Genomic DNA, 24220 nt, shown 5'->3' with positions numbered 1-24220 from the left:
AGTTTGGGGCCATTGAGTAAAATGTGCTAGCAGCATGTGGACTGTTGATGGGAGAGGCCTGGCCTTCCGAAGAGATACTGATCGGGAAGGTGGCAGCGATAGTGGACATTTGCTCTAGACGGAGGTGAGGGGCCCCTGATGGACCCCAGAGCGGGATGCTGGGCAATGACCACGCCTCACGACACTCCGTCCTCGAAATCAGATGCCACGGCAGTTGCCTGAGGGCTTATGGAGGCTCTGACTGCAGAATCGCGTTTCCTTTTCTGGGAGCTTGCTGGGTGAATTTTCAGATCCAATTGTTGGCTGCCTTTGCTTTTGCCGACTGAAATGCGTGGTGTGCGGTGACTAGGAGGCTTTGGAACTGGACAGACCTGGTGCCGGTCCCGGCTCCTGACTCTGTTTCCTACTTGGCAGGAGGGAAAGAGTGACGTCTAACTCTCAGAGCTGTCGGGCCTGCGGTACAATGCACGTCCGGTTGGTAATTTGAAAGCCTGTAACCTCAGCCCTACGGCGTATTATAAGCCAAAAGGCCATTCTTGAGAAAGGCCCATCGTTTATAAAAATGACACCCTTGGGTCCTGACTACTGTATTTTAAACTGGAAATGTGTGTTGATTAACGTTGGAGCTGACTCTGGCATTCCAATTAGTAGAAAGTGGACTAGAAAGTTCTAGATGACAGGGCACATTTGTTTTTCTTCCCACCATGACTTTTCAGAAAAAGGCTGATACATGGATTACAAATCCAGACAAGCTCAGGCTCTCAAAAATGCATGCTCATGTTCAGTCATCTAGCTTAGACACGGTGGAACAAATCCAAGTAACAATTTTATTCTGTCTACAGCACACGTTTTTACATACATTTTAGTGGTTTTGTCAGTGTTACAGTTGGGCAAACTTTAAATGAATCCACAGAAGTTAATATATTAAAAGTAAAATATACACAATAAAACAGCAGGCAATCCGGATGTTGAGATTCATGCAGGTGGGGTGAGGACGGAGGACCTCGCCTATGTAAGAGTCACCAGAAGATATCAGTTCTTCTGTCCCTCCTCCCCATATAATTCACCGAAATTGGAGAATTCTAAACACACACACACACACACACAAAATAAACACTCTTTGAAAGCCGTGTCAGTACAAAAATTCAATACAAGCCTAAATGTGTCATCCAACCAACAGTTCCATTGGTCAGACCTGTTACTCGGAAGCAGTCACTGTCGGCACCTGATCTAAAGGCAAGGCTGTCTCATTCATTAAAACACCAAAAGGAGATTAATCAACGAAGCAGCTAATGTGTTAATCTTAATATAAGACACTGAGGGAAAACCAAAGCTAATATTTTAAATACCACTGCACTAAGCCAGGATATAACCCATGGACTACAGATCCATGCTTTCAATACTTTCTACCTGAAACGGAAACAAGTGTTTGGGGAAATATAGAAGAAAGGTAGAAATGTGAATTTATGCCTCTAATTCCACAGTTTAAAAATGAGCATAAACTGATAACATAGAGCTAGGTGACAATGACACTGTCGGGCACCATAGAGGCAACACCACTGTGGACGGTAACGCCTGACGGGAGTTTCAGCAGATGGCCAACCACCGACACCAGAGCACAGGCAGAGGAGCACCCTGAAGGGAACAGGGCGAAGGCGCAGAGAAAAAGGTGCCTCTTTTGAAAAAGTTAATGGATATCAAAATACTTCTCCATCATCAGTAAACCAAACTAGTCAAGGCCGTGGCCCAAAGCAGCCCGGAACTTGGAGTCAGGGGTTGGCAGAAAACGTCTGGAAAACTGCGGTTTTTAAAAATTGGCAATTTCTCCGGCCCCGTGAAACCATCCGAAGAGGCACAATGTTGGTTTGCCTGTGGAATGTGGACGGCTTGCTGCCAGAATGCACATGGGCGGGGACCCGCAGAGATGCGTGTCCATGGAACTTTTTCTTTCTTTTTTTTTAATGTACAAAAAAACGAAGTTACTGTTTAAAAAAGAACCATGTTGTGTCAGGATAAAACATGGCGAAAGTAGTGTAAGTTCTGCCCATGATTCTTTCCGCAGCTGATGGGAAAGTGATAGAAACGAGTTTCTCTTCAAAAGGAAGCTTTGCTGTTGCACTGACTTCCACAACCCGACCTAGTGATTTAGAAAAACCCATGTAGTAAAGTCTGTAAAATCGAAATACAAAATTCTGGTTTGTAAACATCAGTTGGCCAAGTCTATCCAGAGTCCTGCATGACAGTGGAATGGAATGAATAATTAGTTCACTACCTTAACGGATTCGTCCTGGAACACTCCAGAACACAGCATTGATACTTTCACAGTAATTATAGTCAGACTATATAAAGAAAGTCAGTGCAGTTGTCTTTTTCCTCCTCCTGTGCAATAGGCAGCTCTTGCCCCTCTCCCAAGTGCCATCGCTGAAATAATACTGGTGCGGACACCTGGTGCAGAACAGTCATAAATGGCGCACGAAGTCTGTGGGGCTCCGGTAAAGATACTTCCAGATGGCATAGTAGTGCACGGCGGCGGCCGTGGCCACAAACAGGTGCCAGATGGCATGGGCGAACGGGATGATGCCATCGCTCTTGAAGAAGACCACGCCCAGGCAGTAAATCAGGCCCCCGCAGGCGAGCTCGTGAAGCCCCTCCGTGTTGTTCTGTGGGCAGAGGAAGCAGAGGGAAAGTGTGGATGTTACGGAGGTGACAGGCTACAGAGGGTCACTGCAGCCCCCGCTCTGCCTCCTGATTCTAGACAATGAAGTATCCCTGCACAGGCAGCGTCCTGGTCTGTAAATCGAGTCTCCTGACATCGACATGAATCACCCTTTGGGCGACACGTCTTGACCCAACCCAGCAGTCAGGTCAGGGGTCCCCTAGTGCAGAGCAGCACATTCTGCAGATGGTAACCGCATCCAGACATGGCAGTTCATTTTATTTATTAAAGTTGTTATTGATTTTTAGAGAGAGAAGAAGGGAGAGGGAGAGAGCATACCATCGATGTGAAACATTGCCTCCTGCATGCCGCCCCACTGGGGATCGAGCCCACAACCCAGGCATGTGCCCTGATGGAATTGAACCGGCAACCTTTCGGTTTACAGGACGCTGCCAAACCAACTGAGCCACACCAGCTAGGGCACGGCAGTTCATTTTAATATAGAACAATCCTTGGCTTTCATCTTCCCCTTTAAAGCTTTCCTCCTACTAAGGCGCCTATGCCACTCCATTTGTAACCTACAGTCTCGCCCGAGTTTTCACTTCCTGTTGTCCTCAAGCCCTGCTCTATACTGATTGCTTTGCTGAGACTTTCCCTGCCTGTCGGAGTTTACGACTTCCTTGTGGCTGACCCAGGAAAGTCATAACTAGAAGTGGCCTCAGAGGTCGGGGATCATATAGGTAATGTTACACTACTTTCACCATGTTTTATTCTGACACAACATGGTTCTTTTGTAAACAGGGATCAGCACACTGTCTAACCTAGATGTGGCCAGGCCTTTTTGTCTCTGAGCGTGGTGTTTCCTAGCTTAGCGGGAAGTAAACAGACATGTATGATCTGGCACAAAAAGGAGAAACTTTAGGCCGCTCTTGGTTTTCGAAGACCTAGGCCCAGCTTCAAGATTAAACTGTGTTGTATGAATGAGAAGGGAACAGAGCCAGGCTTAGGAAGTTGACAAAACAGCTCAATCCCCTGGATTCCCGGGACCAGGAACAGAAAGGTCTTGGGTCCTGCAGGGTTGGTAGAAACCTCACCAGATGGTGGCAAGGCCTTGGAAGGGGGCGGGCATATGGGTGGCCGAGAGGCCTGGGCGCTGACAGCTGTGGCCTTTAAGCCTTGCAACAGGTCCTGTGGCCAGTTGAGCAGTGAGCACAGGCAAGTTCTAATGCAGCTGCCTACTTGAACAGGCCCACGGGCCTAGGCCAAAGCAAGGGCAGCACCCGATGACCATGTCCTAAGAACCAGGCTTTGCTAAATGTCCTCTCAAAATAAACATTTTATTAGAGGTATCACTTTATATCCCAGTTTATTACTTCCAGAATATCTATAATAATAAGAGCATAATATGCTAATTAGACTGGACATCCTTCCAAACATCCTTCCAGACAACCTTCTGGACAAAGGAAGCTGGGGCTGCGAGGGAAGCCTGGGTCCCGGGTGCCTGCCGGCAGCTGGAGGGAAGCCCAGGTTCTGGGTGCCAGAGGGAAGCTGGTCCCGGGAGCTGGGGGAAGGAAGGCTTACTCTTGCATGAATTTTGTGCATCAGGCCTCTAGTTTTACTATAAGCTCCTTATCTTTAACCTGAAAACACATATAAATAAAGAAAACAGAAAGAGAATAAAAGAAAAACCAATCATGAAGTAGTAAAGTATATGAATCTTGGGAATGTCATGCTATAGAAAACTACAACTTTTTAAATAAAATTAAATTTGGGGGGGGGGGACATGGGTTAACAAAATGACATAGGTCTCAAGTGTACAATTCTATAATATAGCGTGTACACATGTCACGCTTGATTCTAAGTTCTGTGGGGGCAAGTGTGAGGATTATCCTGTTTGATTGTAACATTACCACTTGTAAAAATGCCAATTAAAGATTGAGGCTGATAAAAATACTGGATAAACCTGCTCTGATGATACCCAAGGGGAATTTACTTCTCTGGTGGTTGATGACCTGTCTACATAGACCTTGCTTATTATATTGTTTGGGTGTCCTCAATCACCCTCTAACTCTAGGACCTTCAAGACAGATATTCTCATTTCAGTCCTTCACCTCCCTCCCCTCGATAGTCCCTGTTGCCTTTAGCAACTAAATTATGTGCATTCTTGGCGCTAGGGAATTGTTCAAGCCATCATATACCTCCTATCTCAAAGAGCATATTTTGTTACATTCTCTTAAGACATATTCTCTGGAAAAAAAAACACATAGCAAACCTATAACTAATTCCTAAACCATTATCAGGTATTTTTGTGACCAGAACTATGTACAGTAAAACTACATTGCTATAATGTGCCTGGCCCTAGCCAGGTAGGTCAGTTGGTTAGAGCATTGTTTCAATGCTAAGGTTGTGGGTTTGATCTTGGTCAGGACACATACAAGAAACAACCAATCCTATATAATAAAAGGCTAATATGCAAATCAACTGAATGGCAGAAAGACTGGTCGCTATGATGCACACTGATCACCAGGGGCAGATGCTCAATGCAGGAGCTGCCCCCTGGTGGTCAATGCGCTCCCACAGGGGGAGCACTGCTCAGCCAGAAGCCCTGAGCTGGGCTCACGACTGGCAAGCACAGCGGCAGTGGCGGGAGCCTCTCCCGCCTCCGCAGCAGCGCTAAGGATGTCTGACTGCTCCCTGCGGGCTTAAGCCAGCAGTCGGACATCCCCCAAGGACTCCTGGACTGTGAGAGGGCACAGGACAGGCTGAGGGACTCCCCCCCGCCCGCCCCCCCCACACCTTGCGAGTGCACGAATGTCATGCACCAGGCCTCTAGTGAATGCATAAATAAGTGGAACAACAAATTGATGTTTCTCTCTCTGTCTCTCCCTCCCTCCCTTTTCATTTCCCTCACCCTCTCTTCCTTCCTCTCGCTCCCCCTAAAAATTAAGAAAAAAATTGTGCCTGTGAGCTCAGGAGTGAAATTATAGGTACAATTCTGACCATGGCAGGCTGAGAAGAGAGTTCAAACGGAACTCATTGTGACTTCCTCAGTTAACACAGAGGCTAGTGCAGAAATGTAGAGGGTAGGACACTGGGGTGCAGAAACTTAAGGCACAGTAACCAGCTGGATGGGATCGGGAGGTTGTAGGGATTGGGAGGGTGTGATCACATGTGTTTGTTTCAAGTTGACAGCTACACATAGGTTTCTCAGTGGTAATTTGGTTTGAAAGGAAGTTCAAAATGAACCAAACGATCTTTTAAGGTCCTTCCAATTCTTAAGATTTAAGAAATCAGTAATTTATAATTTCTTCATGTAAGGAGCTTCAGAAGGTACCCTCTTCCATATATTTCAGGTTGAGACATTAAGTAATTCAAGCAGAAATACCCACCTTCACATAATCTCACACCTGAGTGGGGTGAAGAGAAGAGTGGGAGTGAGGGTGGGGCGAACAGAAAAGTTACCCAAAAAAACAAACACAGAAGGTTACCACAGGGAAACAAACACACTTAAATGTACAACTTTCCCAAACGTTATAGACAGTAGCCAGTACAAGTTCCTGGCACTTTAATATATATGTGTATATATATATAAATTTATATATATTTTTTTCGTTTGAGTCTCTAGTTAATGAACATATCATAACGTCAGAAAGAAAAGCTGCATATCTTATCTATGGACATGTAAAGAGTCCTAGTGAGTTAAAAGGAAATAAGGTGAAATAAATAAAATTATGAAGCCATTTCTTACCATTGATGTCACCACCAAGGCTGGAGAGAAGCCCATTGTGAGATAAAAAAGGAGCTCAACCAACTTATACCTGTAGGATGGAATGCAGTTCATTTAATGTGTCTATTCCTACAACACTTAAACCATTTCCATATCAGTTTTTTCTTTCAAAAATCCAGTAACCTCAAGTAATCGAATAAAATGTATTTCCCCCGTAGGAGACCAGTAGGCCTCTAACTGAAACTTCCTGATTGAGTAACAGTGACCTAGCATTTCCTATAGGACTGACAAGGCCTCAGCCTCCACATGCCCCCTGGAAAATGCTTTCCGCCGGAACAGTTACTGTTGGATCCAATCCACCATGCCCGTTCCCTCCCAGTTCCAGAGGGCCTGCCCGCAGTGCCACTGCCACCCATTGCTCTAAGAAACAAATGATGCAGATGGGCAGAGATGCAGCTTGGGCTGGTTTCTACCAGTGGCAGAGGGAGAGTAGTCCTAAGAAACAAAGGGCATGTATTTGTGTCTCGTCATCTTGCATCTTCACACCAGAATTCCAATTTGTAAGGCTCATCATCCTATCAGGCTACCGAATGTCTGGAACGTCAGAAATTGTATTGAAACTGAACTTACATATCTGCCTAATCAAACTAGACTGGAAGCTCCTCAAAGGCAGGGGCCACATTTATTTATGTTTGGGTTGCAGAGCCTAGAACAGTGCCTGGCACCAGGGAAGGTACTCCCTAACACCTGCCAACCCGAATGGCCAAGTGAGACTCGCCTCTCATTCTCAGTGTTTTCTACTCCAAGTCCACCGCGAAGGAACCCTATCAGGGAACTGGGGAAGAGGGGTTTGCAGGTATGGTTTACATTAGGAAGTCTGGAATAGGAGAAAAGATAGTTGTCTTACTTTACTTCCTATTTTATTAAGAACATAAATTAGGTGCCCTAGTCGGTTTGGTTCAGTAAATAGATTGTCGGCCTGCGGACTGAAGGGTCCTGGGTTCAATTCCAGCCAAGGGCACATGCGCAGGCTGCAGGCTCAATCCCCAGTAGGGGGCGTGCAAGAGGCAGCCGATCAATGATTCTCTCTCATCATTGATGTTTTATCTCTCTCCTCCCTTCCTCTCTGAAATCAATAAAAACATATTTAAAAATATACAGCATCTCTGGAGACCAAATATACATTTTTAAAAAAAGAATATAAATTAGGGATTTGAGTCCAAGAAGCAAACTGTTTCCTTGGATTTATATATACTGCATAATACCACTCAGAATTGCTAATTCTGGGGGACAATGCATTTACGTGAATTTCAGAGTTGGAGAGAAGCTAGCAAAAACTACCATTGTCTTCTGACAAGGGAAAATAATGCTTTGTGGTAAACAGAAATTATGCTAAACTCTGAGAACCATTCTACCAACCACAATAGATAAAGAATTTAATAAACTGTGTCCAATGACAATGATTTCTTAGTTGTGAGCTTCCCAAATTCAGGCATATGCAATAATGAAAAGAGCTGTGGCCTAGGAACTAGGACACTGGGGCCCCAGTTGCAGACGAGTCACTAATTAGATGTATGTCCTAAATGTTCTCGTTTTTTAAGCATGAAGCTGGAATAGATGACTCTGAGGTCTTCTCTAGAGTGCAGGTGCTAAATTTCAATCAACTTTCCTTTTTATATTGCTTAACACTTAGGACTATGCCTACGAATAATGAATTAATAACATGTGCCCCATGGTTAGGATATAAAGGGTTTAGATGCCCTTCCAAACCCCTCCTTCTCAGGGAATCTAGGTTCCTATCTAGGTTCCTATCTAGGTAAGTGCTGTGCTGGGCACTTAATATCTATTATCTTCCATCTTCATAGGAAAATTGAAAAGTAGTTCTTTTTCTCCCGTGATGACTGTAAGTCACAGAGGATAAGGCTGGTTGCTCATGAGGCCAGTCTTCCTGAGCATGTGAAATGAGGTCCTACTGAGTCTCAGTGGCAGTCACCTTGTCCCTCACCTACACCTGGCCACCCTGGCCACTCATTTCTTCCCGCAGCAATCTGCCCACCGATGATGAATGCCAAACATGGTTCGGAAGATTTGTTTAAAACAAGATATTTACTCTTTATGTATTTCTACTATTTCGATGTGCAGAGAGAGCAAATTGTGGTGGAGATAAAACTTAGGCGGTTACTTTTAAAACAATCAAATGTAAATTATTTTCTCTTACTTTTCATGGTAGAGAAATACATAAATGGTTCCTCCAGCTGCCATGAGCCAGATAAACCAACGCATATGAGATGCCAGGGGTCCAAGTTCACGGAGATTTAACCTAAAAATGTAAAATGACAACAAAGAACAGAGGTGATAAATGAAGGGAGCTCGCAGAACCCATATGGTCCTCCAGTCTTCCAGGCGGGAAAGCAAGTTCAGGGATAAGGCCAGGAAGAAGAGGCACTCAACAGCCAGGGAGGCGTTTGGGGAAGTTGGGTAACATGAGTCACTGAAAGATAAAATTGTCAGCCGACCTTTAAGACTCAGAATTCCTTTCAACGTGGTTTAGAAACAGAAGTTACTAAAAGGAGATACGTGGGTGTCCCAGCACACCTGGGAGGCCCTAATAAGGCAGGCTGCTGTGAATTCTGCTTGCCTTCCTGTTCCGACGATGTATTTGAGAGCAGATTACTGACAAAGCTTAACAGGAACCCTGAACAAAATCCTGACCGGGGATCACATAACCGCAGCAGATACCTAACACACAGACCTGGCGTCTCCACTATCACCCTCTCTTCCAAGAGAGAACATGAGAAGAATTTCCCCAACATATATTATAGAAGACATTTATTAGAATTGTACCGTGGGCTTTTGTGAGGCCTGAATGTTAAAATGCTGCAAATACATTTGTACTAATGTCCTATTAAGGATATGAGAGGGGAAAAAAACCCAACATTGTTCTGATTGGCTAGTACTATAAAATTAATACCAAATGGAAAAAGTATCACCCATGTATCAAAGATGACATGTGAACAAATGTTTACTGTAAAGATGTGATTCCTCAGCCTACATTTAAAATTGTCACAGACTTACGTTAAATTGATGTGCACTTCACAAAAGCCTTTAAGGGTTCTCTCTCCAATATAATGCAGACCTGTAATTTAGTAACAGGTGCTAGAGAGAGAGAGAGCACTTCCTTTTTACTCCAGCAGATACTTAGGTTTCTCTTGCATGATGGATGCTGCATGAGCCAGAGTCTAGAGGCCGGCTGTTTCTAACGACTGCTGTAGTCAATGGCATGATGTAAATTTCTGAGTGTTTAAAACTGGACCACGTCTTGATAGGGAAAACGAATGTTTCTTTAATTACAGTTTTCAAAGCAACAAAAGATTCTATCTGACCTCAATACCAAAAGGGCAGGAAGATCAAGGAAGTTGATCAGAGTACCAGATATTTTAAATAGCGAATACATTTGGCTAGTTCTCTTACTCATACATCTAAAGAAATGCATTCCATATACAGTAGTTACTGTGCTGTGAAGTACTGAAGACAAACAGTATACATTTCAAAACTGAGCTTGTTTTCCTCATACATATTTATAGCATTTCCACTCAATTAGATGTCTAAGTATTCTGAACAGCAGTAGAGGTATAAAAGAATAGAGAAGGCAAACGAAATGGATTTCAGAAGTGAGGGTGCTACTTAAACCCAAGTTCACAACACTTCTCTTTAATGATCCAATGCCAGACATATATTCTGAACAGCAGCAACTTCCTCCCCTTAAAATCTGCAATCTGACCCAAGTAGGTCAAGATGGAAAAATAACGCACGTATGTATGTGTGTTGCGGGGAGAAGGGTTGGGTATATGCATGGGGCCGGACATAGGAACAGGAGGAAGGGGAGAAAGGTCTGGGCAATTCTATTATAAAAACACAATTCTTCAAAAATAGAAAGACTGTATCTTACCATGGCGCATAAGACGCAGCAATGAAGAAATAGATAACCATTCTATCACACATGTGGAAACATTGTTCCACTGTCCTGATGGGAGAGAAAACCAAGTTAGTTCCCAGAAGATATGCAGACTGGAAGTATGGGTTATCACTCCAGTCCAGAAGATCCTAATTTAAAAGGGCTAGAAGCTGGGGGTTGAGGATGGAGGGAAAGAGGGGTTTTTATGTTTTGTTTTGGTTTTTTTTTTTAACTCCTTGGATGACTATGATTCCTAGCCAGGTTCGGCCTTTCTAATTTTGCTTTCTAGATCAGCGATTTTCAACGAGGGTGCTACCAGAATTTTTAAAACGGGCATCACCTGACTATTTAGTTAGGGGCACTGACCTCTTTTCCCTTAGATTGTCAAATAAAAAAATGACAACAGCCAACACAACAATAGCTGTCTGGTGTGAATGAATCAAAACTATACCTACTTTTTGTCCGATTAGCAAAAACTATGTTCTTTGGTGTGCCACAGAATTTCAGTAATTTATGTGTGCCATGAGATGAAAAAAAAAAGGTTGAAAATCGCTGCTCTAGAATTGTTATGCACCATCACAGCAGGTAAAGTCAGACCTGAAATTTTATTCAAGATCCTCTACCCACCTCTCTGACCCCTCACTCTCCTCACATGTAAGATAGAAATAATAGCATCTCTACCGAGTCTGCGTGAGCATTAAATGACGTAATATAGTCATATGTTTAGCACAGCACATAGTAGGTACTCAATGAATGATAATTCCCTTCCCTCTTTTACTTAAACTAAGATTACACTTGGATATTTAAAAAAAATCGAGGCAGAGCAGAAATGCCTGCGTGGGTGACAATTCTGGCAGTGCTATTTCGCGGTTCAAGAGAATCTGGTTTCTGTTGCACCTTCCTCTCCAGCCCCTGGCAGGGAGGCCCTGCCTCCTGACGTATGGCATCTACAAGTCTTTATTGATTTAGAAATCTAGACATCAGAGCCAAGTCAGCTGAGGCAACCACAAGCGTGGGGCTTGCCAAGAAGATAATGAAGTGCTCTGGCCTCTGGCTCTGTGATGGTGTGTCCTGGGCAGCCAGCTCAGGTACTGCTGATGCCTCGTGCGAGTGTGTCTACGGCTCCCTTGGGATTCGGTGCTGTGGTTTTATTTTTAAGCCCGGGGAGCTGTCACCTTACAGGCAAGGTAGCAGACTGCATCCTGCCAGCAATATTGTGAAGGATGGGGTGAAAAGCACCTTGGGACTAGGAGTCAGGAGCCCTGGGATGATCAGATTCTGCAGGGATCGCTGACTCGAGCAAGTCAGGCCACATCTCTGAGCCTCAGTTTCTCCAGGTGAACAATAGCGGGTTTGGATTAGATGATCCCTCAGGACCCATCCAGCTGTAAAACCCTATGACTTCTATGATTCCACAGGCGAGGAAACCAATAATATATCATCAACCCCAGTCCTGCTCTTAAAGAAAGCATGTCTTTTTAATATTGGATTGTTTGAACAGTTGGAGATATTTTTGGACATTCTGTAAAACAAAAAGATATGTTCTGATATTATTTTAGGTCACTCTAAGTCTGCTCTGAATTCTCCTTTTTTGGAGAAGAAATTTTGCCTGTTGGGTTGTGCAGAATCTATCTCATAAGCAACTAAATGGTGTGCTGCTCCCTTTGTGTCCCCCCAAATCAGTCCTTCGCTCAGAGGGGGAATGCTCCCATGTCCATCTCATTGGGAGGCTCAGGGCCAGAGTATTTTTGAAAAGTGCCTGGCAGCTAATAGTAGCAAAACACGGGAATTGTGTCTGAAGCCCACACGTACACAGGGCCTAATTCGGAAGCTGAACTCTGCAGGACAGTGGCCCCAAGCTGCCGTGTACCTCCTCACATCTCACAGTCCCAGAGTCTTTTGTAATTTTCAAATCACTTCCACATGCATTATCTCATTCAGCTGTCACGATAACCCGGCGAGGAAGGCATGTTACCCTCACTTTAGTGATGGAGAGACGGGGGCTCCGTGACATCCGCAAGGTGACATCCGCAAGGCTAACCTGACAGTGCTGGGGCTCACAGCCAGCCGCTGCCCCCCAGTTCAGTGCACGCGGTCACTGCCCCGCGGCTGCAGCGCCCTGCAGTGCCTTCTTAGAGTGTGCTTACGGCATTGGCACATAGGTCTCGGGATTTTAGCTGTTCATCCTGGGGAAGCAGTGCCATTTGTTGGTTTCTGAGCAAAGGCCTGCGCTGCTAGATACATGAGGGTCCTCAAGCCTGCCCAATCCGTAGGAAGCTTCCTAAGTAATGGGATAGCATTAAAGTCTGCAAGGTGGGCCCTAGCCAATTTGGCTCAGTGGATAGAGTGTAGGCCTGTGGACTGAAGGGTCCTGGGTTTGATTCCTGTCAAGGGCACATGCCCGGGTTGCAAGCTCAATCCCCAGTAGTGGGAGTGCAGGAGGCAGCCAATCAGTGATTCTCTCTCATCACTGATGTTTCTGTCTCTCTCTCTCTCCCTCTCCCTTCCTCTCTGAAATCAATAAAAATATATTTGTTAAAACAATAATAGTAAAGTCTGAAAGGCAGGAGAATGTCTGCTCGCTTGCTGCATCTGGCCTACACATGCCGTATGGGAGGCTGACCTGAATCAACTATTCCAACCTTCTGACGTAGCGAGCAATCCACTGTACCTTAGGTGGCTCTTTTTCCATGACACCATGTGAAATACTGTGGAGACGATGAAGAGGGCACAGAGGCCCATGCCATAGATCCATGCTGTTATCTTCTCCCAGCAGTCGTCAGACAGCCGATGGAGGAGGGCGCTGCCCACGATGGCCGGGACAATGAGGAACTGAGGGAAGGGCACAGCAAAGTGAATATCCTGGCTCTTACCGAACTGAGACCGTGTTACAAATACGCAGGATTACCAGGGATACTTTTTTTTTTTTTTAATAAGGGAAAGTTTATTTAGAAGAAATGGGCTCAGGAAATAAGTTACAGAGGCAAAAGAAGGGCCCTTGGAGCTTAGGAGAAGGAGAGAGGCGAGGAAACACGCCCGGGGGACAGGAGACGTGCCGTGGGAGAAAGGCACGGGCATGCTCCATAGAGAGCCGCTACCACTCAGAACATACCAGGGTACTTGTAGAAAGGTCGCTTTAGAACAAACACTTGCCTTTCTTGGGTAATCGGAAGGAGAGCTGGATGTAGTCAGTTGTACTGGAAACAGGTACTGCTATTCAGAGCCCAGGAACTGTACACAACTTGACTTCAAACAAATTTTAATCTAATGGCACATGTATGTCGCCTACATATTGTACTAACACTGCATGAAATAAATTACACTCTTCACCAAAGGACTAAATTGCTCTCCTTTTCTATTGCTTGTCTTCAGACTAAACACCATTTTTTCTCTAAAGCCTCACTAAATGTGACTTTCAAAGGGAATAATGAAACCACAGAAAAGGGGAAATTATAATGACACAAGAAAAAGGCCAATGTTAGGCGATTAATAGAAAAACTATGAAAATGCATACATATTCACAAACACTACACCTAAAAGGAAGAAATGCACCAATGCATTCATTTATTTCTGGGTAGTTTTACTTTCCTTCTACATTTTTCAGTGTTTTCTAAGTTTCTTCTACAGAGCATGTTTTGCTTTTATAAGAAAGAAAAAAAATTAAGAATTTAGAGATCAAATTAGCTCTTTCTTCAATAAGAAATAACATCTGTGCCCTGGCCAGTGTGGCTCAGTTGGTTGGGTGTCATGCAGTGCACCACAAGGTTGCTGGTTCAATTCCTGGTTGGGGCACATGCCTGGAGTTGCAGGCGTGGTCCCCAGTAAGCGGCATGCAGGAGGCAGCCAATCAATGTTCCACTCTCATATCGATGTTTCTTTCTCTCCCCCTCTCCCTTCCCTTCTCTCTAAAAATCAATTATATATTATATATATATATATATTTTTTAAAGAAATATCATTTGTACTGAGGAGCATAGCCACTGTGATAACAGGGAAGGTGTGTCTACCAGTTTCAGGGAATCATTTAGAAATAAAAAGCACCTTTATCAACCAAATGATAAAGGTCCTTGCCAAATGAACACAGCTGACTATCCTGAAAAGGCGATCATTTCATTCCAGGGCGACAGTCTTCACAAATCGTTTTCTCTGGTTTTCCTATGACTAGGGTGCTTACTATTATTATTCTTAAAGACCTCCTCAGAGGAAGCGAGTCCAGGATGGACAGAGGAGACTGTAGGTCAGAGCCCTGGACATGCTCACAGTTTCTGGTGACAGGACCCAGCACGGATACTCTGGTAGATAAGGTCACGGGGATGGGTAAATCCAACTAATGGGGTGGAAAAGTTACTTGAGAGAACTGCCCCCGCCTCCCTGCAAAGCCTTTTGGGAGGATGAAAAGGCAGAAAACGCATACTCACTGCATGTGTGTAACAGTTAGCAGCATGTTCATAACAAGTTGGTTTGTAGCGGCCATTGGCTGGGGCCCGGTGGTTCATGAACCTGTAGAAACAGAAAGACATCATGTGAGAGCAGCTCAGAGCGTGTGAAAAACAGTGGGTAGCCTGCCAATGGTTGTTTGGTCTATTCTAAACAAAGAGGCGGCTGCTGGAAACACCTAGTCACGGGAACAGAACCGAAGCCACAAAGCAGGTGTACACTGAGCCCGCAGCAATGATCCTAAAGCAAATGCCCTAGTTGATTCTTTCAGGTCATTTAAAAGAAAAACCTACCAACCCAAAGCAAACAGAAACCATATCCACTCCCTTCAACTGGTACCTCCCCCCCCCCCGCCCCCCCGCCAAAAAAAAAAAGGCACAACCAAATCTTAACCATTAACAGAAAGCAAACCAAAGGGATTTCTCTAAACTTTACAAAGTCCAGTAATGGCCACTAAATGAAAAGGGACACAATGCATTTGAAAGGTTTCTATTTTTGCTCTCAAAATTTAGAAAGCTTTATACATGTAGATCTTTAAACCCTACATCCCATGATCAGCCGGCCTGTCCCACTAGTTTCTCTCTGTGGCATTATCTGTTCCGGGAGCAGATAATTAATAAGTGACACCTGGCTGCCTCAGGCCACCTAAACAAGAGGTACGTCTTCACCCGCACCCTTCCTCAATTAAAGGAGTCGGCTTCAAAATCCAAATGCATGACTCGTAGCGGAAACCCTGGCTCTAAAATTCAAAGATACACACAAATGTATGTACCTAAGTTATCAAAATCTGTGCCACACAGACCCAGATCCCATACTTCCCTTGGGGCTAACTCTGTGGCAAGCACCCAGGCAGTGACAAGCATGATCACTGCAGCATTCTTCCATTTCATTGTGTAGGTGAGGGTCCCCCAAACCCCACCCACACTCATGCCAAACGGGTTCTGGTTTAGTCTGTCTGTCCCCTGGAAAAGGGAGATGTAAACTCAGGAATATAAAGCAGCCGCCTGAACGAGATGCAGAGAAGCAAATGGAGGTCCAAGAACCCGGCAGCCTTCAGGTCTCGGGCCCCCGCTGCGTTCCTGTGCTCGGAGCCTGGGAAGCACCGGCAGGCTTTGCACAATAAACTATCTTCGTGCTTGAGCTAGTTTGCTGGGAGGGGAGCGTGGACTTGGTTGTTTGCCACTAGGCACTCTGACTAGTCACACCTTATTAATGAACACACTGAGGAATGGTACCTGGCTGAACCAGAGGGCAGAGCCAGGAGGCTAAAACGCATGGTCAAGCCATCCCAAACAGTGTCTTGTTTATTGAACAAAAGACTGGCACTTTCTCCCTGAATTAAGAGGGGCCATTGTCCTTGGAGCAACTAAACGAAAATACAATGGCAGTCCCTAGTGACCCCACAAAGCGAAAGTCCACGGGGGAATGAATGTGGGAGCGTGAAGGCCCGCCAACGGGTTAGCTACCTAACATGGGTGTAAATACATACCCATCGAATGGAATCCACCAGGTGGCGTGGGAACCGCGTGAGAGAAACATGCAGTTAGCAGCTTCAGAATGGATCCGAGCTATGCTCACACATAAATAAATCTTTTCTCCCCTGATGATCCTCTAAATAATTTTACTAATTTCCTAAGGGACGGGAGTGTTGCTATCCAGCTCTTATTTGTAAAAAGGAAAATAATGACACTCTTGGGACGAACACTTTCTCAGTGTCCCCAGCATTCAAGGATCTGCCACATCATTTCCCTGAGACATAACAACAGAGCTAGAAGCCCCACACCCTGGGAGGAACTGTAAAGGCTCCAGGATGGATGCAGAGGCCAGAGTAAAATCGGGAGTGCTCTGTGGAGGGCGCAGTAAGTAGGGTTTGCCCACCCACCAGTAGCCCCACCATAGCTGCAGACTAAAATAGCAATTTATATCTCTGGCAGCCCAATCTAAAAATAGTCAGACCATTACACAGCAACCAGGGTAGACTTTCACATTTTTCTGCTAAAGGCCAAGAAGCTGGGTGGCCATGCTTGTCACAGCTCAGTCCCTGCCCACCTGGGATCACTCCGGTTAAAAATAAACTCAGGAGTTGTGGAGAAAAATATCCCACCCATGTGACTTCAGGTAGGCTCTGTTACGGACAGAGCCCAAACTGGGCAAGGGGCACAGGTCGGAGAAACTGTGCAAAGAGCAGATCGCTGTCTGGGGCGCAGTGGCACAGAGAGCACCATTGTTTAGATGGGAAATGCACAACGCCATTTTCCCACTTCTCCCTGATCTGCCAGGGCACAATCTAGCCTGCTTAAGAAATCACTCCCAAGGCCCAAATGATGTAAAATGCCAATCAACTCCCCCACACTGAGCAATCAATCCATGTGTCTCTGTCTTTCTCCCTCCCTTCCACTCTCTCTAAAAATATCCCTAAAAATGGGGCCCAGCTGGCATGACTCAGTGGTTGAGTGTTGACCTATGAACCAGGAGGTCACAGTTCGATTCCTGGTCAGGGCACATGCCCGAGTTGTGGGTACAATCCCCAGTGTGGGGCATGCAGGAGGCAGCCAACCAATGATACTCTCTCATCATTGATGTTTCTCTATCTCTCCCTCTCCCTTCCTCTCTGAAATCAATAGAAATATATATTTTTAAAAATCAATGGAAAAAAAATATCCTCAGGTGAGGATTAACATACTCCTACTATTACTAATATCACTTCAGCTCCCCCCCCCCCCCAGAGCCCTCATCACATTTAGTAAGATTTTTAAAATGTGTTTGTTATTTCATCTTTCCCCACTATAATGTGAATCCCATAAAGGCCATCTTGTCCGCCATTTCACTTCCAATCCCAAGCACAAGGCCCAGTTTATTGCTGGAGCTTAATGAATAGGCGCTGAATGAACAAACAGAAAGACAGACATTGCAGCTGAACTGTTTTATCTTAACAGAGCAATAGTCTACTGTTCCTGGTTTCAGTGGGGATGCAGCAGGGTCTGTATGTAACAAAGAGAAACAGACTGTCTTGGAGCCAAAAGAACTCTGACTCTCGCGTAAAGGAAATTCTTAAAGGCCCAGACCATGGACATTCCAAGGACTCCTTCAACATCACTTGATGGGGCAACATAAGCTGACCCCTGTGCACAGTCAATTAAGAGTTCCCCTTTATGAATGAGCGTATTGCCAGAGGTGGTGACAGTGGCAGGGGACATGTAACTTAATTATTAAATAAGGGAGAAGGCAGATATAAGGACACTACCCAGGCCTATGATTCAGTGCTCTGAGAACCTGTGCAAAAAGGCAACGGGCAATCCTGGAAGACTTCCTGGTGCCTTCGAATAAGGTGTTTTGCCTCACACTCCATTTGCGTGGTCCCAAGGCTGGGGCTGAGGAAAGGGGCATCCTTTTCCTTGCTTTTCAGTTGCAAGGCTGGAGAAATGAGGATGCACCAAGAAGACACAGTAGGAGCTGCTGTGGGTCCTAGGCCTCTCCACTGTACCCATACATGTTGCAGGGTGCGCAGTGGGACAGATGAGGTGAGCTGGCAGCGTGGGTGATAAAAGGGACAAGAAATTGAACCTTTGATCTGCCCTTTCCCTAGCTGTGTGACTAGGCCAAGTTCCCTTTTATTCTTGAACCCCATCTGTTCTTCTGGTCAATGAGTATAAAATTTGTCTTCCAGGGTTATAGTTGAGGACTCGCTGAGTAATATACAGGGTGAGCAGAAGTGGGTTTAGAGTTGTTTGTATGGAAAAAGACATGTAACAGGTTATGATTATTACAAATAGCTTTACTAACTCAAAAAAAAATGTCATTCACAACTGTAAGCCTACTTTTGCCCAACCCCTGTACAAATACCCAGCCACTACCTGGCAAAGGTTGGCACTTGCTGTTAACAGTTATTCTGATCAGTCAGAGATGCTGTGAAAGGGAGAGAATGATGGGGGGCAGGGAGGAGAATGTAGGGGGTGTGGGAGAGAACTCAAATGTACAAGTGATAAGGCAAAAGAGATACAATATGCCATGTCCCATGGAATCTTTCATGCCGTCACCTTTCCTATCATAAGCCACGCGTGCATAAAGCCCCACTTCGGACGGCAGGCTAAGCGTCCTCCCAGCCCTCCTCCACAGTAATGGCAGAACGCTGCAAGTTGATCCGAAGCGACAATGACCGCCAAGTTTCCCTTATGAACAAACCAGCAGGGTGTTCAGGTTTTCTTGTAATGTAGGCAGAGCCACAAGCCATGGCTTAAATGAAATGTGTTTACTGAGATCAAATGCTCTCCAATGGAGTCCTGATAAATCTATCAGGAGGAGCACATGCGTTCAAAGAGAGGGTGCCCTTCCTTCTTGTTCCTCTGTAATTTATCTACCGTAACCACCCTGAATGCTCAAAAGCTATATAAATGAACGTGGGTTTAAATGCTAAGAGAACAGTACTCTTAACATTTCAATGCATGACCACAAAAGCCAGGACTTTTTGTTGTTGTTATATTACTTTTTACTTTCAAGCTTTATTTCTAAGTTCAAATTGACTTTCCTGAGAAATATCTTTCCAATCTAGTCTATAATACAAAAACAAGAAATTATGGGACCACTTAGGGTTCAAAGAAAATCAGGGTAGCCCTGGTCGGATAGCTCAGTTGGTTAGAGTGTTGGCCTAATATACCAAGGTTGTGGGTTCGATCCCCAGTCAGGGGACATGCAAGAATCAACCAATGAATGCATAAATAAGTGAAACAAATCAATGTTTCTCTCTCTCTAACAATCAATAAATTAAAAAAAAGAGAAGAAAATCAGGGCATATCTAGATGTCATCAAGAAAATAACTGTTAAATAGTCATTGATATTGTGCAGCCACTGGGAACACGGCAGAGTCTGGGCCACATCAACAGAAAAGGATTGTACTTTTCATTTGTAAATGAATAAAGCAGACCACACAATCACATTACATCTACGACAGATTAGAGTCCAGCAAAAAGAAAATAATTCATTCAGATGAGATAGATGAATCCTAAACGAAGTGGACTTCTTTTTTCATGTCTCTTAACACTGTTTTAATGTTTGTGCAACCAAGAGTAAAACAAGCTCTTTTCTTTCTAGAGTAGAATTCAAAGGGTAGGAAACTCTTTATCAAATAAAGAAGGGGAATTTCACAGAATATTGCCCCTATTCTCTGCAAACAGGAAAAGCGCAGACATGCAGAAGTAAACCAAATCAAACGAACCCCATGCACAGGGCTTGGACAATCATGCCCGAACCCAGGTTGCAGTCTCCGTGAAAAAGCCCCCCTGCCTTCATTCCTGACGTCAGGGTCTAAAGCCAGAACATCATGGTTCCTTTTCGCCTTTAGAAGCACCGATATGATGTTCCCACTGGGGGAACAGTGCCAGGCATTCAACACCCTGAGGGACATTCAGAAGTGAATCCAAGTCTTCAAACTGATTGTCCTTCCGATAGCACAGTCCACCACAAGGCTTCCTTCCCATGTTTTGGCTTCCATAGCCGGGACTGGGGGAGGAATGAAATCAGCATGATGGGTGAGTGGGCATGGAGGGGTTAGAAAATCGTAAATAAAACAAATGCACTGAAAATGTTTCAAAGAAAAGGTTCGTGCCTAAAACCTCCACAATAACCTCCTTGGAAGATTCCAGGCCTTCCTTTCCTTCTTGCAAATCCCGCCTGTCACTAGCTTGCTGGCTGGTGGAGGTCTGGGAATGGGAACAGCGGCCTGATTCAGACAAAGAGACGGAGAATTACCACAAACACAGGGGAGGTGAACTTTCACCCACTTAAATGCCGAAGAATAAGAGAGAGAGAAAAAAAAAAGCCAGAGCTTCCTCTGGGAACCACGGGCCAGCCTCCGTCCATGGCTCGGTGGCAGGGATCCAAAGCCCGGATTAAGGCCACGGCGCCTCCACCGGCCGGCCTGCTGGCCTGCTCCCCAGCTCCCCAGTCGGGGAGCAGCCTGCCATCCTTCCGGTGGCGCGCCTCGGTTCCTCCTCCGCCTTTCCACCGCGGGCGCCCCAACAGCAGACCTTACCACCACCCGGGTGCTAACTCGACCCTTCACAGTGCCCCGAAGAGCGCCGCCCGGGGGGCGCTAAATGAGCCTGAGAACCTTCCAGGCCCTGACAGCGCCAGGCAAGCTCAATCGGTGGAGCGTGCCTCAGTTTCCCCGTTGCCAGGGCGTTTGCAAAGCACCGAAAAGGCCCAGCACCCCAGCTGTACGACAGATCTCGCTGCAGGGCGCAGCAGCACCGGGAGCCCCGCAGGCTGTGGGGAAAGGGGTGACGGCCAAAACCAGAGTCTGTGGGCCCGGGGGCGGCGCCTGCGATTGGGGTTCGAGTCTCAGGGCAAGCAAGTGCCCCGCCTGGATGGGGACCGGGGGAGGGGGGATGTTAAATCGGATGAGCAACGGGGATCTGGAAACCAGAGGTCCGCAGATCGCAAGGGGTGGGGGTGGGGGGACCCGGGTCAGGCACCAGGTCCCGGTCCGCGGAGGGAGGGGATCGCCCAGCGACAGCAGGGCGGGGAATCCCCGGGAGCTGGTCCCCGGCCAAGGCGGATCTACCGAGGGATGGATCCAGGTGGGGAGCCGGAACCCACAGGGGAGGAGGTGGATCTGGAGCCCGCGCCTGGCACGGGCTGGGGAGCCGGGGCTCCATCCCTCTTACCGCTGGAATCGATTCTGGAACCTCATTGATCCTCCGCTCCTCCTCGGGGGCCGGGAGCTCCGTCTCGTCTGCGCCGGCGGCCGGGCGCGCGGCCCTCATGGGCTTGGGTTGCTCCGGAGGCCGCCCGGGTGCACCGCGGACCGCTCGGCGGGGCAGGGCCGGAGTAGGTCAGGCCGGGGGTCGGGACGGAGCCGGGGCCAGACCGGGCGGCTGGGGGCGGGAGGGAGGCCGCTTAAACGGGCCCGGCACCTCCCGCCTCCCGCCCCGGCTTCTCCGCCCCTGAGCCTCCGCGCCCCGCCCCGGAGTCCGGCTCCACCCCGCCGGCCCCGCCCACCTGCGTGCTCCCCGGGCCGCCGGTGCATCACGGCGCCGGGCGGCCAATCAGCGCCCCGAGCGGCGCGGCGGCAACGCCGCCATTCATTTCTGCAGAGCCCGGGCGGAGGGGCGGGGCCTCGCGGCGGAGGGGCGGGGCTGTGGGGAGGAGCTGGGTCTGGAAGGGCGCCACGCTTCTATAAAGGGTCTTGTTGGCCCGTGAACATAGAAGAGGCCGAGGGGAGAGAAGGAGAAGTTATGGAGGAGGAGGTGGGCCAAAAATCTTATCAGCAACTGTGAAGAAAGTAGCAACAAACGAGGAACCCCATCTATGTTCCAGCCCTGGCTCGGAGTCATTAATTCATTCTGCATCATTCGTGTCTTCATCCTGCCTTTTGTCCCTTCATCATTTTGAGGGTCAGCTTCCCTATGTGCGAGACTCCGGGGCAAATAAAAAAACCTTTCCTTGTCTGTCCTGTGAGGAACTTAAAATGGTCTTACTCAGATTCTTGAGAACCACAAACAAAACAAGGATGTCCTCTACAGGAACCCTTTCATGTTGTCTTCCAATTTTTTTTTTTTTTAATCCAAGCAGTTTCCAAATAAAATAAAAGTAGTCTTGAATCAGGGTCCTGTTGCTGAACCTAAACTCAGAAGGCTTGCTGGAAGAGAGGTTCAACGGAAAGTGAACATGCGTGATTTCTTGATCCTTTCCCTTATTCCTGAAATTTAAGTGTGTTCCCCTTCAGGTAGCCTGTTCACATGCTTCCCTCCAAACCCTAAACTGGAGACTCTCAAGGGGACATAAGGCCAAGCCCTTTACGAGTGTTTACTATGTGTGCAGTGGAGCATTTTGCAAAGCCGGGAATTCTTTCACTCATAATTCTAATTTCCTTTCCTTTAACACCTTCTAAATGGCCTGATCTAGAAGGGTGTTCACCAGGGTTATCTCATTAATTTCCCCCCAGAAGTCCAGGAGATAGGCATTATCTTACTCATTTCACAGATAAAGAAGCTGAGAGGTTTAGAAACTTCCCAAAAGCAAAACTAAGATTTGTACCTATCTTTGTCTAATTTTTAAGCCTCCAAATCTTTCCAGTACAAATCTTTTCTAACTGCCTATCCCTAAGTTTTAAAGTAGTATATCTCTTTAAAAAAACAAACACAAACAAAAAACACCCACACAAACAAGATTTGTTATGGGGTGGGGCCACACATTAGTAACAAAGAAACAGAATTTCCGGAGGATGAGGCCCAGAAATCAGGATTTAAAAAAGATTCCCAGGTGATTCTAATGTGCAGCCGAGGTTGAGAGCCACTGAATTAGAGGAAGGGGCGCAGCAGAGAAGGACGTCTGGAGATGGATTTTGAAAGAGATGATGGGGCATGACTTGGCATAGCCTTTCACATGAGGAGAAGAGCTTGAACAAAGATGAGAACTGATCAGTCTGGAGAAAATTTATGAGAGGTTCCTTAGGGTTAGAAACACCAATCTGGATGGTATTGACCCAAAGGAAAAAAAACACGAGTGAGATACAAAACAGATTAAATCGATAGAATATAATATGTTGATCTACAGTGGTCTCTTCCACAGAAATGCAGGAATATTAACAGAAAGTGGCTTATTTAAACAATCTTATCACAAATTCAAATCAGCCTCATTGTTGGTGAAATGCTACCCCCCGAAGTAAAAGCAAGCCTCAAAAAATAGCAGTACAAGAAACAGCTTTGGATTGATTTTTTTTAAAAAACCTGCCACATTTTTTTTTTTTTTTTAGGGACGTGTCCTTTTAAATCTGTTCCTGAGGAGGAATCCCAAGTATGTTTGCAAAAAAGAGGAACTAGATTCAACTTTCGAGATTAATGTGTGCAGTGGAACAAAAGAGCGTGGACATTTTTTTCCGAATTAGCAGGATGTGACATTTTTGTTGAGCTCAGAGATATGGTTCTTCTGACTGCAAAACTGCAGACACACATTTGCGCGGGCACAACCTGCGCTGCGAAGAAAGTATTGGTAATGGAGCAGATGCCAACTCAGAGGAAACTCTTGGGAGAACACCTGCTCCGTTCACTGAGGGACACAGAGTTCCTGGACAGGATGCTGACCACACTAGGAGGCACTTGGAACCTAGTTCTCTGGCTGTCATCATCCAGTCAGAAAGTAGCAGCTCTGCTCCTATGGTTTCAGATGCCCCAGGAAGGTTGCCTGAACTTCTGGTTGCAAGTCTTGTTCTGTGGCTGGAGTTCAATTGGTCTCTTTACAAAGATGACCAAGTAAAGCATTATGAAAATGGAAGTGCTCCCAGCCTTGCCTCTTTCCTGGAAAAAAAAAAATGCTGTCTTTCTGTACTTAGTCTTTTGTCCACATTCCATGATGTATGGTCTGAGTGTTTGTGTCCCCTCCCCTCAGTATTAGTATGTTGAAATCCTAATGCTCTATGTGATGGTATTAGGCCTTTGCGAGGTGATTC

At 46.1% G+C, this 24220-nt stretch overlaps 1 protein-coding gene across 3 annotated transcripts; it reads right to left on the bottom strand.

Annotated features, from left to right (window-relative positions):
- Positions 1-788: 788 nt before the first annotated feature.
- Positions 789-21718, bottom strand: MMD (monocyte to macrophage differentiation associated). Of its 3 annotated transcripts, XM_036340509.1 has the most exons (7): positions 21438-21716; positions 14757-14838; positions 13010-13170; positions 10333-10407; positions 8602-8703; positions 6405-6474; positions 789-2660 (listed from the first exon to the last, which is right to left on the bottom strand). In XM_036340509.1, exons 1-7 carry the CDS (start codon positions 21461-21463, stop codon positions 2460-2462), a joined length of 717 nt encoding a protein of 238 aa, XP_036196402.1. In that variant the 5' UTR covers positions 21464-21716; the 3' UTR covers positions 789-2459. The 3 variants fall into 3 exon arrangements, with proteins under 3 accessions (XP_036196402.1, XP_036196404.1, XP_036196403.1); XM_036340511.1 differs by lacking the exon at positions 8602-8703 and having other exon boundaries at positions 21438-21718; XM_036340510.1 differs by lacking the exon at positions 10333-10407 and having other exon boundaries at positions 21438-21718.
- Positions 21719-24220: the final 2502 nt, after the last annotated feature.

The sequence above is a fragment of the Myotis myotis genome, unplaced genomic scaffold (assembly GCF_014108235.1).
Source record: "Myotis myotis isolate mMyoMyo1 unplaced genomic scaffold, mMyoMyo1.p scaffold_m19_p_17, whole genome shotgun sequence".
Taxonomy (NCBI): Eukaryota; Metazoa; Chordata; class Mammalia; order Chiroptera; family Vespertilionidae; genus Myotis; species Myotis myotis.
Note: the sequence above shows the minus strand (reverse complement) of the source record. Positions and strands in the feature narration are given on the sequence as shown.